At 53.1% G+C, this 17,430-nt stretch overlaps 4 protein-coding genes across 6 annotated transcripts in view; 3 read left to right on the forward strand and 1 right to left on the reverse strand.

Moving 5' to 3' along the window:
* The window catches only part of LOC126038465 (uncharacterized), a gene marked incomplete at its 5' end in the record, with an annotated part of 96,185 nt that overhangs the window by 58,643 nt on the left and 20,112 nt on the right, over positions 1-17,430 (reverse strand).
* The window catches only part of LOC126038926 (feather keratin Cos1-1/Cos1-3/Cos2-1), a 92,423-nt gene that overhangs the window by 44,122 nt on the left and 30,871 nt on the right, over positions 1-17,430 (forward strand). The window contains exon 1 of one of the 3 annotated variants that reach the window (XM_049801384.1): positions 5,534-5,575. The exons of the other annotated variants lie outside the window; for them this stretch is intronic. The gene's annotated coding sequence lies outside the window, so the exon portion shown is untranslated. Of the gene's footprint in view, positions 1-5,533; positions 5,576-17,430 lie in introns of those variants that run through there. 3 annotated transcript variants of the gene reach the window in all.
* LOC126038950 (feather keratin Cos2-3-like) lies at positions 1,889-6,236 on the forward strand. Its single transcript, XM_049801409.1, has 2 exons — positions 1,889-1,930; positions 5,934-6,236. Exon 2 carries the CDS (start codon positions 5,955-5,957, stop codon positions 6,234-6,236), a length of 282 nt encoding a protein of 93 aa, XP_049657366.1. The 5' UTR covers positions 1,889-1,930; positions 5,934-5,954.
* LOC126038927 (feather keratin Cos1-1/Cos1-3/Cos2-1-like) lies at positions 10,712-11,520 on the forward strand. The gene is made up of 2 exons (XM_049801385.1): positions 10,712-10,813; positions 11,194-11,520. Exons 1-2 carry the CDS (start codon positions 10,745-10,747, stop codon positions 11,518-11,520), a joined length of 396 nt encoding a protein of 131 aa, XP_049657342.1. The 5' UTR covers positions 10,712-10,744.

A 17,430-nucleotide genomic window follows, 5' to 3' on the forward strand; every position in this document is an offset into this window, starting at 1 on the left:
TCCTTTCACTTGACCATAACCCTTCCATTCTCAGTTTCCTCAAAACAAGTAGGGTCTGCATTTGACTTCTCCTTCCTTGTAGCCTTTAACAAAGCCTTGTAGCCACACTATTTTTACTCGTACCATAGCACAATTTAGGTTGGACAGATCCTCTGCTGTGGGGAGAGACTTGAAGGAATCAGACAGGGCGGTGGGTACTGCTCCATTGTTAGAAAGGGATGTGCTGGAACTTGTAGGCTGTAAACCTTGTGAGGCCTGATAAGAGGAATAGAGAGGCGCCGAGGTGGTGGAGAATTACTGACCCATGAGTCATGTTCGATAAGGTGCTGGAACTTAGAGTCTTTTGCAAAAATAGCTTAGTTGCTGACAGTCCAATTGTTAAAGTTAAGCAACTACCAATTAGAGCGCCCTAATAAGAACTTTGAAGCATAATAACCAATGAGTTCAAAAAACGCGTCTTCTAATTTTCTATGTAACCAAGTGTTATATGCAATAAAACGGACCCTCTGCTTGCATCAAGCTGTGTCCCATCTTTCAATCGTGGCACTCTGCAGGTCACCCACTCCAAGTCCCTGCTCAGAGCACGTCTCATTAGATCAGGCTGCTCAGGGCTGTGCCTGTCATGCCTGGAAAATTTCCAAGGCCAGAGCCTGTAAAATAGCTGTGAACAGTGCCTTCCAGTACTTGAGAATTTTCAGGGTCACAAAAAAGTGAGAAATAAAAAGACCCCAGACATGGTCTCATGAGTGACAGAGGAGCAGGATCACTTCCCTGGCTGGCTACCCTTTTAAAAAGACATCTCAGAGTGCAGTTGGTCTGATTTCCTACAAGGGCACAGCTGCTTGTGCTGCCCTGGCCTCCCAGACACCACCACTGAGGCAAGCATGCAACCTGGCCTGTTGGAAGCCCATCCAAGGAATGCCTGGAGACGGCGTCCTTTGCCGGTCCAGGACAGGGGCCTCTGCCATTGCAGAAACCAGGTTTTCCTCTCCACTTCTGCAGCCTGGGAGCATGGACATTGAACAGATCCCGTGGTGGGAAAAAATGGAGAATCTCACAAGAATGTGCTGCCCAGGGAAGTGGTTGAGTCACCATCCCTGGAGACATTCAAAAAGCGAGTGGACAGGGTACTTCAGGACATGGTTTAGTGGGCATGGTTAATGGTTGGACTCGATGAGCTTGAAGGTCTTTTCCAAGCTAAATGATTCTATGATTCTATAAGAAGCTGGATGCCGATTGCGATGGCGATGCTTGATGCCGGAGGCAGTGCTGATGCTGATGACAGTGCCTGGTGGCACGGGATGCGCCCCAGGCCCCGTGGCCGGCAGGGGCCGGGCGTGGCGAGGCAGTGCCGGCGGGCGGAGCGGCAGCGCCCCCTGGCGGGACCGCCCGGGGCTGTCCCCCCGCCCCGCAGGCCCGGCCCCGCCCGCGGCGGTTCTTGCCCGGCCGCAGCCCCGGCTCCTCTCCCCGTGTCTCTCAGGACGCAGTAATACACGGCCTCGTCCCCGCGCTGGGGCCGGGCGAGCCACAGGGCGCTGGACTGGCGGTCTGCCGCCACCGACAGCCGCCCCGGTGGGTCCGACAGCTCTTTGGAGTCTTTAAGAGTGCCTCCGAGGAATGCGGGGCTTCGGCCCGGGAGCTGACGGTACCAGTGGATATACTCGGTGATCTGTATGTTGGGGTGTGAGCAGTTGATGCTGATGCCAGTGCCATCGGTGGTCTCCGCCGACGCCTCTTGCTGCACCTGGGCTCTGATCACAGCCACTGCCGAGAAAGGAGAAGGAAAGACCAAAGATCACCAAAGATCGCTCAGCTCTGGTGGCTCTTTTCCCAGAGAAAAAGTCAGGAACAGTGGCAGTGAGACAGAGCTGCACTGGAACGGGTGGCGACGTGTGCCCATCAACAGGGATGGAGAGTGGTCCTGGGGCAGGTGTGTGGAGCAAGGGCAGAAGTCTGGGAGGGAATGTGAAATTGGTGCATGCAGAGTTAGAATGAAAGTCGGGTGCAGGGATGGATGGGGAGAGGGAGAGGAGACAGGAGAGTTGGGTGTGTTGCAGCGGAGGATGAAGGGTTGAATTCAGAAGAAGAATAAATGCCGAATGCACGGGGGACGAGAGGATGTCTGCAATAACGGTGTGGTGCAGGAAAGTAAAGCTGTGCCTACAGACATGAAGGAAAGGGAGAGATGAGAGAGGGGTCTCGGGGTAGGAAGAGGGCTTAAGGATGCTTGATGCATGGTCTAAAGCTGGGGGGGTGGATGGATGGATGGATGGATGGGGAGAGGAAGAGTAGACGGGGAGGTGGGTTGTTACAGTGAAGGGCAGAGGGCTACAGTCAGGGCAGTAAGAGCTGCGAAATGCACGGGTGAAAGAGCCGGTGCCTGGAAAGGCAGGCGTACATGCAAGCAGGCTTGGACCACCAGAGGTGATGGCAAAATAGGGAGAAGAGGAAGCGAGGACTCGGAGGGTTTGGAAGGGGGACGAGGGATGGCAGAGAGGCAGGCAGGGGGAAAGACACGCTGGAGAAGGAGAGGGAAGGCTTGGCGCTGGGCTCCCCGCCCCCGTCCACCCCCGCCAGCCCCGCGCACCCAGGAGCACCGCGGCCAGCGCCGCCAGCGCCGCGCCCCGGCACCGCCGCATCCCGCCGCTCCGCCGCCCCCCGCCAGCCCCGGCTCTCTGCTCCGGCCGCGGCGCCTCCTCTCCGCCGCCTCCGCCAGCTCCGCCCCGGGGCTGAGCCCTGCGCCGGCGCCGCTCGGGGTCTCGCCCGGGCTGCGAGGGCGCAGGGGCTCTGCACGGGCACCACTTGGTCTCCTGGGAAATGCCCTCTCCCGCTCCTCCAGCAAGGACACCTCCCCAGCAAGAAGCAGCCCGGCACAGCAGCAGGGCCCTGACCCAGGAGATGGACCAGCTTCCCAGAGCTGTCTCCGAGCTCAGGGGCTGCCGGCAGCAGCCGCTGGTTTCCTGCGGATGGCAGGGAGGAGGCTCTCGGCCTCCCTCCCTTCAGCTGCCTCTCTGCACTCCCGGCACAGTGCCTAAAGGTTGTGCTGTGGCCAAGGGGCTGTGAGGACACATGTGCCCACGGCAGCGCAGGGTTCAGGGCAGGGGAGAGGGGGAATCACTGAGTCAGAACGCAGGTCGGAAGGGACCTGCAGAGCTCATATGGATCAGCTCTGGCTTGGAACGGTTCGCGTTAGATCTGGTGGCTCAAGGTCACACTCAGTCCAGCCTTGAACACTTCCCAGCCTGCATGACTGCCTAGGCTGGTTTCTCCCTCAGATGCAAAATTTTGCCCTCGCTCTGTCTGACCTTCATGAAGTTCCAGTCAGCCCATTTCTCCAGCCTGCCCAGGTTCTCTAAACAGGAGCTGTTTCTGACAGTTACAGCCCGTTCCCCTTGCTGGGTGTTGTCCACAGACTTGCTGGGAGTTCCCACTCATGACATTCCTGACAACATTAAAGAGTATTGGTCCTACTACTGATCCCGAGTACTACACCCCATCCATAAGTGTTGGCCAGCTGGGCTTTGCACCATGGTCACAGCTCTCTGAGCCTGGCAGCGCAGCCATTTTTCCATCCACCTTGTCATCCTCTCACTGAACCCATGCGCCTCCAATTTGGTCCTCGAGGAAGTACGGGAGAGGCTGTCAAAGGTCTTGCTAAACTCTAGGTACACACCTCCCCTGCCCTTCCCTTTTTCCACAGTGCCTGTTACCTGAGGAGGAAGCAATGAGTCTGGCGCTCAGATGCAGTAGAGCCTCAGCTCAAAAGCAGACCCACGAGGAGGGGAATCAGCCCTGGCTGAGCTCTCCCAGCAGAGCTGCCTGGCACTGATCTCACCGAGCTCACTAAAGGGAAGAGGAAAAGCCCCGCACTGCACTAGACTTCACTTGACGGCACTAGGTCCAAGATGGTCCTGGCCTCAGGCTGACAGACATTCAGACAGGGAGATGGGCTCAGAAAAGTTATCCACTGTGCACAGCCCTTGTCAGAAAGAGGGTCTGTTCTGCACACCCCTGTGGGACAGCAGCTGTCTTTGGGGGATGCAGTCTCGAATCCAATGTCCCTTCCCTCCCAGGGGCAGTTGCTGGGCTCTCAGACTGAGATTCCAATGTGGGGCAGGAAGGTCCTTGTGGGCTGAAGACCAAAGCAGTCACCAGTTCTTTGCCTTTCCTGTGCAGGCCACAGGGTCTCTCCTTCCACTCACAGCACAGGGATATCAGGATGCGTGTTCCTTTCATTCAGTACCTGTTTGATCCAAGGTCTCAGTCCCTGCCTGACAGAGGACCAGGCCGAGGAACTGCACAAGTACATTTGGCCTTGACATGGACCTAGAGGGGTCGTGTACCGCCCCAGACACCACTGACCCTGCACTGGAAGCACATCCACTCAAGGATGGCCAGCGCAATGTCAGCAGGATTCCTCAGCCTTTCTGCTTCCCCAGAAAGCAATCCCCATCCTTTTGAGCTCTCTAGCGCTGGGGAGAGCCGCTGTGTCCTGGTGTGGAGAGGCAGGCAGGGAGCACTGCCAGCCATGCTGAGGTATTCCCAATATTGTTTCCACTGAATTAAACTGTGGATCAAAACTAGTGTGAAACCATCCTTGTTGGGGCCTGAATCAGCAGCAGCGGAGCGTGCGCTTTGGAGGGCAGGGAAAGGAGGTCTCAGGAGACAGTGGCTGCATTTCAGTGCCTCTTCCCTGGACAGTTCTCTAGCAGTCTGGTGCCATCACCACTCAGCTGCACTCAGGCTCCTCCTGACCCTGGGAACCTGCTGCTCTGTGGTGCTCCTGGAGAGAGCAGTGGAGAGTATCCCTGCCATGAGCAGCATATTCCCTCGTGATGAGGGACACACAAGGACACACAGACACAGGCTTATGCACACCAGCTTGGGCTTGGACACATAAATATGCTTCCACGTTCATCCACACAAACCTGGTTGCTTACAAGTACACACAAGACAAGAACACACACAAGAACACCATGAACCATGGACCCTGCTGAGGACCCCTGGGGACTGGGCAGTGTTCGGCAGGAGGGGGTCAAAACCTAGGAGCACAATGCACACACCTGGGGAGGCAAGAACAAGAATGGACCATCGGGGTGAGTTGAGGAGGGAAGGAAAGACCAGGACATGGCATACCCTCATGCACAGGAGCCCACGATATCCAGCTGAGCATTGCTGGAGCTCCTTCCTGAGAATGACACTTCAAACAGTCGCAACAGTGTGACCTAGGCTAATGTCACTTGCCTGCTCTGGACTTGTCCAGCGCTTGAGCTGTGTCTTCTGCCTGCACTGCTGCATTCCTGCCTGAGAAATCCTGGGCGTTTCATCCCGCTGCTCAGAAGAAGCCTTCTTTGGGGAATGGGCATGGAACAAAACTAGAAATGAGAAGGCAGCAGTGCAGGAAACCAAAGCACAGCCCATATCATTAGCTCCAAAGGTTTGCATTGAAGATGAGCTTGTCAGAAAATTGTTACCTCTGCCTCTGGTCCTGCAGCAATGAAGGGCAGGTATAAAAGTCAGCCCAAGTCCCTGCTCTCTCATCCACTCCTCTTGCCTCCTTCTCCTTGGGAACCAGGTGAGTCTGAAGGCCCTTCTCCTTCTCTTCCAAAGTGAGATCTCTCCTCGATGGACCTCTCTGTTGATACTGGCTCTGGCCTGTGCTGGGGTTTGGATCTTCTTGTCCTGAGAGGGAGAAGCAGGGAGAAGGACTGCTTAGAGAGAGGCTGGGACATGGTCGAGGGGTGTTTTGGTTTACGAATTAGGAGAGAGACACCCTGGGTCAGTCAGTTCCTTGTAGGGCAATGAAGACAGCGTGTCTTCTGGCCGAGCCTCCAGCTCCCCACTCATTATGGGCCTTGGCTCCTTCGTGACAGGGTAACCAGGCTGCTCCTCAGTCACCCTTGTGCTCTACTTCCTCCCTGCTTCTGTCCCAGGTGCACCTCCAGCCCCACGACATGTCCTGCTACAACCAGTGCCTGCCATGCCAGCCCTGTGGCCCGACCCCGCTGGCCAACAGCTGCAATGAGCCCTGTGTCAGGCAGTGCCAGAACTCCACTGTCGTCATTGAACCCTCCACTGTGGTGGTGACCCTGCCCGGCCCCATCCTCAGCTCCTTCCCGCAGAACACCGTTGTGGGCTCCTCCACCTCCGCTGCTGTTGGCAGGATCCTCAGCTGTGATGGAGTGCCAATCAACTCTGGGTGCTGTGACCTCTCTGGCATTTCCAGACGCTACTAGGCAGGAGGTCCCCCATCTCCAGATAAAGATGCTGCAAAAGCCCCAGGGTGACACCTTGAGGAACTCAGAACATGGTGCTGGGCAGAGGATCCGTCTTTTGGATGCTGTTTTCAGTATGCCTGAATGGTTTTGCCTGCCTTTCCCTTTTCTTTGTGGCTGCCTATCCCCTTGCCCACACCGTCTCCCCAACACCAACCTGGTAGGGACCATCTGTCTCCTCTCCCTCCACGGGGCAGGCATGATGCAGGAACTTCCCCATGGCCAAGGACTCCAGACTCTCAGCCGTCCCCAGCACTCCCTGCACTTCTGTCCTCCACTTGGAGTGAACTCGTTGCCCTCTTTTGACTCATTAAAGCTCTGCTGCATTCAAGCCTTGCCTCCCTGTGGTCCTTCCCCCTGTGGACACTCACCAAGCGGCCAAAGCAGAAGGATGTTGCTGTGGGGTGGATGGGGGAGATGAGAGCACAAGGAGACTCTTCTCCATCCACAGAGGAATGAGAGGGTCCACGCCCTGCAGTGCATCCTCTCTGGGGCACTCTCTCACGGAGCTGAGGAAGTCATCCCTGGCTGCTCTGCTGCCTGTGACGATCAGGCCTTGCCCTGCTGTGCCTCTGCCCACAAACATCCAGAAAGGCAGGAAGCCCTCAGGGGTCAGCAGCCACATGACCTCTTGAGGAAGAGTGTTCCTCTTGCTATGGTTGGGGCTGCGCTGGGGTCACAGGGGGTGGTGTTGTGTTCCAAAAGACGATTTGCTTTGCGGAATGGGAAGAGGGCTAAAGAAGGGAACAGCCCTTGGGATGGCCCATAGCTGCTGCTCCACCTTCCAAGTTGTCCATGAAAATCCTTCCTTTCCTTTATCTCATGCAGAACCATTATGTGGATGGAACCTCACGTGACTGCTTCCCCTCACCGCATGCCATGCAGCCTCAAGCATGAAGTGCTGGATGCCCCTGCCCTTCAGCCACACCAAATCTCTTCCTTCTCTTCTACACCACACAAGGAACTGGGCTGTTTAGTGATCTCTGTGCCCCCGTTGTTTTACAGGGCATGGGACAAGGGGGACAGGACATCTCTGGTACTTCCAGCCATAACATCACTGCTCTCCTATGCTTCCTCTCTTTGCTTTACCTGTCTGAGGCAGATTGACCTTGGTGGCTGCCAGGTGCCCACCAAGCCACTCTATCACTCCCCTCCATCAACAGGACAGGCGGAACGAAATACGATGAAAGGCTTGTGGGTCAAGATAAGGACAGGGAGATTACTTACCAATTGCTGCCATGGGAAAACCAGACTTGACTTGGGGAAATTAATTTAATGTATTGCCAATTAACTGCAAGAGAGTAGGATAGTGAAAAATGAAACAAAACTAGAAGCAAATTGCCCCCACCCCTCCCTTCTGGCCAGGCTCAACTTCACTCCTACCTAACTCTTCTACTCCCTCCCTGCAAACAGCACAGGCTGATGGGGCATGGGGGTTGCGGTCAGTTCATACTGCTTAATCTCTGCCACTCCTTCCTCCTCATGCCCTTCCCCTGCTCCAGGCCAGGGTCACACCCACAAGACAAGTCCTTCACAAACTTCTCCACCATGGGGCCTTCCCATGGGCTGCCATTCTTCATGAACTGCTCCAGCATGGGGCCTCTCCATGGGCTTCAGTCCTTCAGAAATGGGCTTCTCCAGCATGGGTCCCCCATGGGGCCACACGTCCTGTGTGGGCTCCTCTCCATGGGCCACAGTTTCTACCAGGAGCCTGCTCCAGTGTGGGTTCTCCACAGGCTGCAACGTCCTTCAGGCCATCTCCACCTGCTTTGCTATGAGGTTCTCTGTGGACTGCAGAGTCGATATGCGCTCCATCGTGGTCCTCTATGGGTTGCCAGGGGACAAGCTGTGTCACCATTGTCTTCTGCAGGGCTGCAGGGCTATCTCTGCTGTGGCTCCTGCAGCACCTCCTCCCCCTCCTCCTTCACTGACCTTGGTGTCTGCAGAGTTGTTGCTGTCACTTTTCTCACTCTTCTCCTCTGGCTGCTGCACACTGTTTTTTCCCTTTTCTTAAATATGTTATCACAGAGGTGCCGTCAACGTTTCTGATGGGCTCAGCTTTGGCCAGCAACGGGTCTGTCCTGGAGGCGCCTGTTACTGGCTCTTTCTGACATGGGGGAAGCTTCTGACATCTTCTCACAGAAGCCATCATTGCAGCCCTTCACTATTGAAACCATGCCAGGTAAAGCAAATACACCGTCATGTCTCTTGTATTATTATTTTGTGCAGAAACTCTTTTGCGTATCTTGGCTGCAAGATAAACTCAGCCAGCTCAAGGTTAACAGAGGAGGCTGCAGACAGCTCCCTCTCACTACAGACAACTACAGCACCTGCACCTGCATGCAAAAGAGAAGAAGAAACAAGGCCAGCACATCAATTCAAACTGGGGAAAAAAGTAACAGAATGCATGAAAAATCACAGGGTAGCCAAACCGTGTTTTTCAGCTGCTCTGTAATGTAAGGTTGCGTCTGCACTTCTCTGCCTTTGGAAGAGAGGGTATTTACCTTAAAGTGAGTCTAGAGACAGGTTCCCTACTACATCACTTCTGATGTGCCAGCCTCAGTGTCTGTAGCCAGAGGGGAGTCTGCCTTGTCCCAAACACACACCCTTCTGCTGCCACATGAGTGTGTCCCTGTGGCACATGAGTGTGGCCCTTTGCAAGGTCAGGGGCTGGTCCCAGACCCTTGAGGAGATCACCGAGGTCAGGTGGGACCTTCTAGCACTGGAGGATTTTTCTTCTTTTCCTTGTAACATGGGAATTCTTTGCAGGGTGCAGGCAGGAGAGCATGAATGTGTGTGACTGGTCTGCATGGACATAATTGTGTGGGCACAGGTGTGTGTATGGGTGTGCTTTTGTGTGTGTACAGCTGTGTGGAGGAGCAGGACCTTTCCTGGTTTGCTTGTGCCCGGCCATTTTGCCCCTGAGGCAGATGCTGAGGTGCTAAAACCCACCCCTGGTTCCCAGGGCCTATGATGGTGAGGCTTTCCCCAACTGCCTGAAGGTGGCGTCATCTGCCTCCTCTTCTTGAGCAGGAGGTGTGTAGCAGGCTGTGCTGGTTTTTTGTCCTCGACAGAGTTCATTTTCTTCGCAGTAGCTGGTATGGGGCTATGCTTTGGATTTGTGCTGAAAACGGTGTTGATAATTCAGGGATGTTTTCATTATTGCTGAGCAGTGCTTACACAGCATCAAGGACTTTTCTGCCTCTCACACCACCACGCCAGTGAGGAGGCTGGGGTTGCACAAGAAATTGGGAGAAGACACAGCCGGGACAGCTGACCCCAACTGACCCAAGGGATATTCCATACCATATGTTGTCACACGCAGCATTTAACACTGGGGGAAAAATGTCTTCCTTATGTTCAATCTAAACCTACCTTCTTTCAGTTTAAAGCCATTGCCCCGTATGTTGTCACTACAGGCCCTGGTAAACAGTCTTTCTCTCTCTTCCTTATAAGTGTCCTTTAAATATCGAAGGGCCGCAAGAAGGTCTCCCAAGAGCCTTCTCCTCTCCAGGCCGAACAACTGCACTTCTCTCAGCTTTCCCTCATAGGAGAGGTGTTCCATCCCTCTGATCATTTTCATGGCCCTCCTCTGGACCTGCTCTAAAAGATTCTACAGACTCTTCCCACAGTCACTGAAGAGGCATCAGCTCACACATGGGACTTATGCCATCCCAAAGCAGGCATCCATGGTAAATGAGACAAGTCATCTTTCTAGAGACACTGATCCTGTAATTGCCCAGTCGTGGCCTCTGAACTGCCCAGCTAGCACAAGCTCACAGCAAGGCCTGCATACCTGGTCACGTGCGCATGGCTTGCTTCATCATGCCATCAGAAGTGAACCCACAGGCTGTCCTACCAGAGCCTACAAGCACCTCCATCCCATGGCTAAACCCCATAGCCACATCCACGCTACTCAGGGACAGACAGATAGCAGGGAAAGGGCTTTTGTGGGGGTGAAATGGTTTCAAGCTGGGCACATTACTCTCATCAGCTGCACCTCCCACTCTCACCGACTGCAGATCAGTCTTCCCCATGACTCTGTCAAGTCCAAGACTTGTGTGGTGGCCCTGGATAGTGTAGGCAGCCTCTCTTGGGGTGTCTTGAGCCTTCTCAATTAGCTCTAGATGACTGGAGGTCTGGATGTGTGTGTATGTGCGTTGTCTAAGCCAGCTGTTTACTCTACCTTGAGTGTCCTTTACTGGACTCCTCCAGCATGTGAGCTGAGTCCTCTGCCCACGCTGATGTGTTTTGCTCCGGAAATGCTTAGGCCTCTCACCCTGTCACAAAAAAGAGGCCATCACTGGGGAATGTGGCCGGCATAAAGCAGGATATGAAACGACAGCAATTCAGGGAGCCAAAACACAGCCTATAGCATTAGGTGAGACGTTTTGCATTCAAGATGAGCTTGTCAGAAAATAATCACCTCTGCAAGGGATGCCTCTGGCAGCCTGGGGCAGTAAAGGTCCATGATAAAAGCCAGCCCAGCTCCTCACTCTCTCATCCACTTCTCTTGCCTCCATCTCCTTGGGAGTCAGGTGAGTCTCAACCCCCTTCTCCTCCTCTGCTTTCTCTAAAGGCAGGTCTCACCTCAATGGGCCTCTCAGCTGACACCAGCTTGGTTCTATGCCACATCATGGGGCTGCTTGTCATGGGAGAGGAAAGTGGGGAGAAGGTCAGACATGGAGGGAGGCTGAGACTGTACTCAGGTGCCTTCTGGACTCAGGGCTAGGCAGTAGCCACATGGGAGCTCGTGGCTCTTTCTGGGCCCTGGCAGGACAAGGCCAAGAAGCCCTCAGACATCTCTGCACAGCCTCCATCTCCTGGCCCTGCATCATCTTTGGCTCCCTCGTGGTGTGGTCACAGAATGCTCCTCACGCCTCCCCATGTTTTGCTTCCTCCCTGCCCTCTCTCCCAGGTGCACCTCCAGCCCCAAGTCATGTCCTGCTGTGATCAGTGCCAGCCCTGCCAGCCCTGCGGCCCGACTCCACTGGCCAACAGCTGCAATGAGCCCTGTGTCAGGCAGTGCCAGAACTCCACCGTTGTCATCCAGCCCTCTCCCGTGGTGGTGACCCTGCCCGGCCCCATTCTCAGCTCCTTCCCGCAGAACACCGTTGTGGGCTCCTCCACCTCCGCTGCTGTTGGCAGCATCCTCAGCTGTGACGGCGTGCCCATCAACTCTGGGTGCTGTGACCTCTCTTGCATCACCAGCCGCTACTGTGGCAGAAGGTGCCCCCCCTGCTAAAGATGCTGGCAACGGCCTCCGATAAGGACTCCTAGGAACCCAGAAGATGCTGCTGGACAGAGGATCAAAATTCATGCTGTTGTTTTCAGACTAGCTGGTCATCTCTCTCTGCCCTGCAAGGGCAGCGTGGAAGGGACCAGCCTGGGCTCTCTGAAAACATGGCCAATGCCTACCTTTCCTCTCTTCCACTCACCCTTTATCTCTTTTCTTTGTTGTCTTGTGCTCCCCTCAAAGTCTGCTCTGAGGACCCCAGAAACCAGCCTGGAGTGACCTGCTAGGCTGTCTCCCTTTTGCCAGGCAGGTCAACAGATGGCCGGTGGCAACTCTGCTGCAGGAAAAGGGGAACAGATTCTTGGCTGCTCCTGCTCCTTCCTGCACTGGGGGCCTCCCCTTGGAGTGACCTCATTTCCCTCTTTAGACTCATTAAAAAATTGCTGCAACCTTACCTGTGCCGCTTGGGTGCTCTTTCCAGCTGCATACTGACTGCTGAGGGTCAAAGCCATTGCTTTGGAGGGGAATTTGGTGGGGGCACAGGGGGACCCTTCATCACTCCTAGAGGCATTGGAGGGTGGGACACACTGCAGCGAGTCCTCTTTCAGGCAATGCCTCCTGAAGCTGAGGGAGACAACCCTGGTTACTCCACAGCCAAGGGCCATCACGCCTTGCCTTGCTGCGACTCTGCTCAGAAGTACTCCCTTGGCCCTGGAGCATGTCATGCGAACAGGAATCCTGGCAACTGCTGTCCTCCAGAGAGGAACTGTGGGCATGTGGGAGTCCCTGAGGAGGTCAGCAGTCCCAGAAGCTCTTGGGGAAGAGTGCTGCTCTTGCTTTGGCTGGAGCTGTGCTGGGCAAGGAGGTCCCCTGTCCCTGTGAACCAACCACCCCCTTGGGTGAAGGCAGGCCCAAGACAGTGACTGGTGGCCAACCACACACGGATGCTCTTTGGTGCCTTGTGTTCCCCCAGCAAGGAGCAGCTTTCTTCAGGCCCAGGAACTCTACAGCCTCACAAGTGCCACAACCCAACTCTGGTCCAGAAAGGTGCCATGTGAGAGGAGATATCCCCAGCTCTGGGAAGACGTGGCAGTGACAGTGGGACCTGGTTCTGCAATCAGCAGGATCCATGACCTGTGCCTGAACGGCACATGGCACACACCAGTGCAACTATAGGACACATGTTGGAGTGCCTTCCCCCAGGTACCAAGTTCCTTCAGCATTCCCAGAGCCCTGAGGCTGAAGTGGCACTTGTGTTCTGTGCAACACCACTGCTCCCGACACACAGGCCAAGGCCTTCCCACATCTGCAGACCCTGGGCCCCTGTGGTATGGGGGTTTGCCCTCACACAGACCTCACACACCACCACCACCACAGGACCAGCATAGGGGACAGAGTGATTCCTACGTGGGGTGAGGACTGGGGGCAGGTCTCCCCAGGCTGGGTTCTGTGGGAGGCAGTGCTGAGTCAGGTGGTAACACAGGGACAATGAGCATCAGGACCAAGCCTACCTAGGCCCAGTGTAACCATGGGTCCCAGCTCTGGCTCGGTTCCTGGCCCACGGTCCCTATGAGAGCTCTGGCCTAGCACAGGCCTGCCCCAGCTCTGCCCTATCTGTGCCTGTGTCTGTCTTGGGCTACTGTTATCCTCCTGGCCTGGCCAGGCTCCTAGGTTGTCCATGGCAGTCACTGGCTGGAGCCTTCACCTTGTCCTCTCTTGAGTCTGGCCTTGGTCTGAGCCCCAGCACCAGCTCTGACCCTGGGACTGAGCCCTCCTACACAACTCTTGCCTAAATTACAGCAATAATGGGTAGATGCTTTGGGGGTAGAATTATCTCCTGTCTCAGACAGAAGTCTGAGGTGGACCAAGCTCTTGTTTATTCTCAGCAGAGCCCTACACCAGGGAAACATTTCTATGTGTTTACCAAGCAACTGTGTCCCTTGGGCCCATGTTTATCCAAGACCCGTGAGCGTGGTGGTGAATACACATCCCCATAACCAGCCTGGAGAGCACCGGCTAGCACTTCTCTTGGCACATCAGAACTACACAGAGTTTTTTGACTCATGTGCGTACTCCTTTCCTTCAGGAAAGAGTGCTCTCTTTCCTGAAGGCATCGTGGCCTTTTTAAAACACAATGCTATGGATAGTGCTTTGCAGAGGAAGCAACTGCAGTCTACCTCTCCATGGACTGCTGTTGTGGTTTAGGCACAGCCAGCAACTAAGCATCACATGGCTACTTGCTCACTCCTCCCCCCTGGTGGGATGCAGAGGAGGTTCGGAAGAAAAAGATAAAAACCTTGTGGGCTGAGATAAGGACAGTTTAATAGGACAACACAAGGAGAGAAGAAATAATATAAACAATAATACTAATAGAAGAATATACGCAGCAAGTGATGCACAATGCAATTGCTCACCACCTGGAACCCCATGCCCGGTCTGTTCCTGAGCCCAGAATCCCCCCTCCCTCCGGCCAACTCCCCCAGTTATATACTGAGCATGACATCATACGGTACCAAATATCCTCTTGGCTAATTCGGGCCACCTATCCTTGCTGTGTCCCCTCCCAGCTTCTTGCGAAAATTAACTCTGTTCCAGCCAAACCCAGGACACGTGTGGCTATCACAGTGTCTTTTTTCTACATCACTGTAACAACAGATTACCTTTTAAACAGATTTTAAAACTGTATTCCAACAATCTAGTACAAAATGATCAGACGCTGATGTGTTTTGAAAAATATGAAGATAGATCTTTCCCCATGACCACAGCTACTCAAAGTATGTTTTAGAAGACCCAGACCAGCACTGCTTGCAGCAATTATCATAAATGTATTCTGTAAATAAAACTTACAACCCAATTGCAAGGCTGAGTGTGTGCTCTTTAAGCTCAGCCCAGCCCAGCCTGTCCCACCTCACCCGATGTTTTTTAAGTGGACGCTAACAGACAAAGAAGTTTGAAGATTTTGTGAATACAAACCCCTCCGTGGCAGAAGGGGTTGGACTAGATTACCTTTTAAAGGTCCCTTCCAACCTAAACCATGCTATGATTCCATGATTCTATGAATATTTTAGTTTCAACAGTAAACTGTATAGGGTGCTGTGTGTAGTGCTTCTCAGCCCTCCTCGGTTACTTTTAGTTGTCCCCAGAGAACCTGGTTGTTGTCCCATGACAGAAGATGGGGCATTCATCATAGGTTTCCATAAAAACATTCCAGTCTCTAGGTGTTCTCGGGCTAGATGGGCCACAAGACTGAAGGACACATTGGACTAAATCAAACAGACTGGACCCCTTAATGACATCTCCTTTGTATACAAAACTTCCCTGGTTTTCCCAAGAAGAAAAATGCTTGTGCTGCCCTACTTAACCTAGAAGAACTTGTGCATTCTTCCAATGCCGTGCATGCACATTATCAGGCACTTCCTAAGCAACAAGTAGCCCTTAGGAGTCTCCAGGGACTTTTCCACTCCTGTCTTGTTTTCTTCTGGAGAAGCAGGAGTTATTTTCCTCTGTTGGGAAGGAGAGTTCTCACACTGAACTCAAAAACATAGCACTGTACCAGCTACTAGGAAGACAATTAACTCTATCCCAGCTGAAACCAGGACGGTATCCACCCCTTATTCTATACCGTTGACATCATGCTTAGTTCCCATACCTTCAGTTACATCCTGGTCAATCGTCACCACTTTTTCCATCCTATGAGAGAGAGAGAGAGAGAGATGTATGTGTATACACACAGAGAGATATCATTCCTTTAGTTTATGGGTCATGTTCATAAAAAGTTCATTGAGTTCATTTAGTTCCCAACTCTGGGCTCCATCTGTCATGCCAGTCTTCTGGGCAGAAGGGACGGCATACAGGCCTCTTAGTTGGCAGAGCAGGATTGGGCTTCAGTGTGGTGTGACGAGCAGGTGACATTGGATGCAGCAGGAGGGTGGTGTGCACCGTTGGATTGTTGCACACTGGAGTCAGTTCTGGTTCCATCACTACTGCGCTCTGCTCAGTTTTCATGTTGCTCAAAGTCCTGTCCAGCCTGACCTTGAAAAATTCCAAGGATGGGGCGTCCACAATGTCTCTGGGCAACCTGTTCCAGAGTCTCACCACCCTAATAAAAAAGATTTCTTCCTTATGTCCAATCTAAATCTATCCTTTTTCACTTTAACACCATTACCCCTGCTGTCACTACAGGCCCTGTGTCCTGGTTTCAGCTGGGATAGATAATTGTCTTCCTAGTAGCTGGTACAGTGCTATGTTTTTGAGTTTGGTGTGAGAAGAATGTTGATAACCCACTGATGTTTTCAGTTGTTGCTAAGTAATGTTTAGACTAAAGTCAAGGATTTTTCAGCTTCTGATGCCCAGCCAGAGAGAAAGCTGGAGGGGCACAAGAAATTGGCACAGGACACAGCCAGGGCAGCTGACCCAAACTGGCCAACGGGATATTCTGTACCATGGGTCATCACGTCTAGTATATAAACTGGGGGGAGTGGAGGCAGGGGGATCGCTGCTCAGGGACTAACAGGCCATCTGTTGGCGGGTGGTGAGCAATTGCATTGTGCATCACTTGCATATTCCAATCCTTTTTAGTATTTCTATTGTCATTTTATTAGTGTTACCATTATCATTATTAGTTTCTTCCTTTCTGTTCTATTAAACTGTTCTTATCTCAACCCATGAGTTTTACTTCTTTTCCCGATTTCCTCCCCCATCCCACTGGGGTGGGGGGGAAGTGAGTGAGTGGCTAGTTGGTGCTTAGTTGCTGGCTGAGGTTAAGCCACAACAGTCCTTTTGGTGCCTAATGTGGGGCTTGAAGGGTTGAGATTACAACAACCCTAACCAGCGCTTGTTAAAATGAATTTGTTACAAGCATTTATTACATTGGTCTAATAGGCACTGGTCACTATGTTGATTTATGAGTTCTTAGAGTTGTGGCACTTGTTTTTAAAGTTCTGTTATGCATCACCTCACTTGCTGTATGTAGTCCCTGTGCTGCTGCTTATCATCTGTGGGCGGTAGATTAAGGTTTTCGCTTTGATGTATTGTGTAATACTGGCTTATGCTATGATAAAATTATCGGTTGTGGGACTAATCCGGTGTTTGCACTTAGCATTGTCTTCACCTCTATACTTTGGGAGCCATCTGTGGGAAGCTATTAATACCTACACCATTCACCCTTCCTCCTCAGAGAGCCAATCTATGGGTGAGACACCTGTCTTCCCCAGTCTAGTTACAATGGCGTTTGGAAATTTTGGAAAAATTTGAAAACCCCTGGGATATTGAGACCAGTAAGGTCCTATTGCTAGGAACTAGCATGATCCTGAATGTGGTTCAGCTCTTGTTTAAGGTTAAACAACTATTTTAGAAGATCACCCAGAGGGTTAGGGTTAGGGTGAGTGCCTGACATGCTCCATGGAAGCCATGGGGCAAACTTCTGCCTCCTTCAACTCCTGCTGCATTTCTGAGTGGGGACCAAAATGGACTCTCAAATGCTCCTTCAGGACCTGGGAGTGCAGCAGGCAGCCTCTGCAGGGAAACAACCTCATTGTGTTCAACCGTCTCTTGCCCTGGTGGGGGGGCTGCAGTAACCGAGAAGTGCCTTCCAGGTGGTCATCTTCTACCCTTGTGCAAGATGTGTTCAGTGGCCCAGCATGCTCAGAAAACCAGTTTGCATTAAGGGCCCTTGTGATCCCTGTAATGCCCTGACAGTAAGATGCCAAAAGAGGTCAACAAATTTCTCCAGAGGGCAGGTTTAGGAGGAAGAGGATTGAAACCCAGCAGTGCAGCCCACCTGCCTGGGAAGCTGACCACAAGTGAACATTGGAGCAAGTTGGGAAGGAGGGAAAAAGAAAGACATGGCACATCCTCACACAGGGAAGCCCTTGGGTGACCAGCCAAGAACTGCAGGGCTGGGAGCTGCTGGGACATTCC

This window comes from Accipiter gentilis, chromosome 5 (assembly GCF_929443795.1).
Source record: "Accipiter gentilis chromosome 5, bAccGen1.1, whole genome shotgun sequence".
In the NCBI taxonomy this organism is placed as follows: Eukaryota; Metazoa; Chordata; class Aves; order Accipitriformes; family Accipitridae; genus Astur; species Astur gentilis.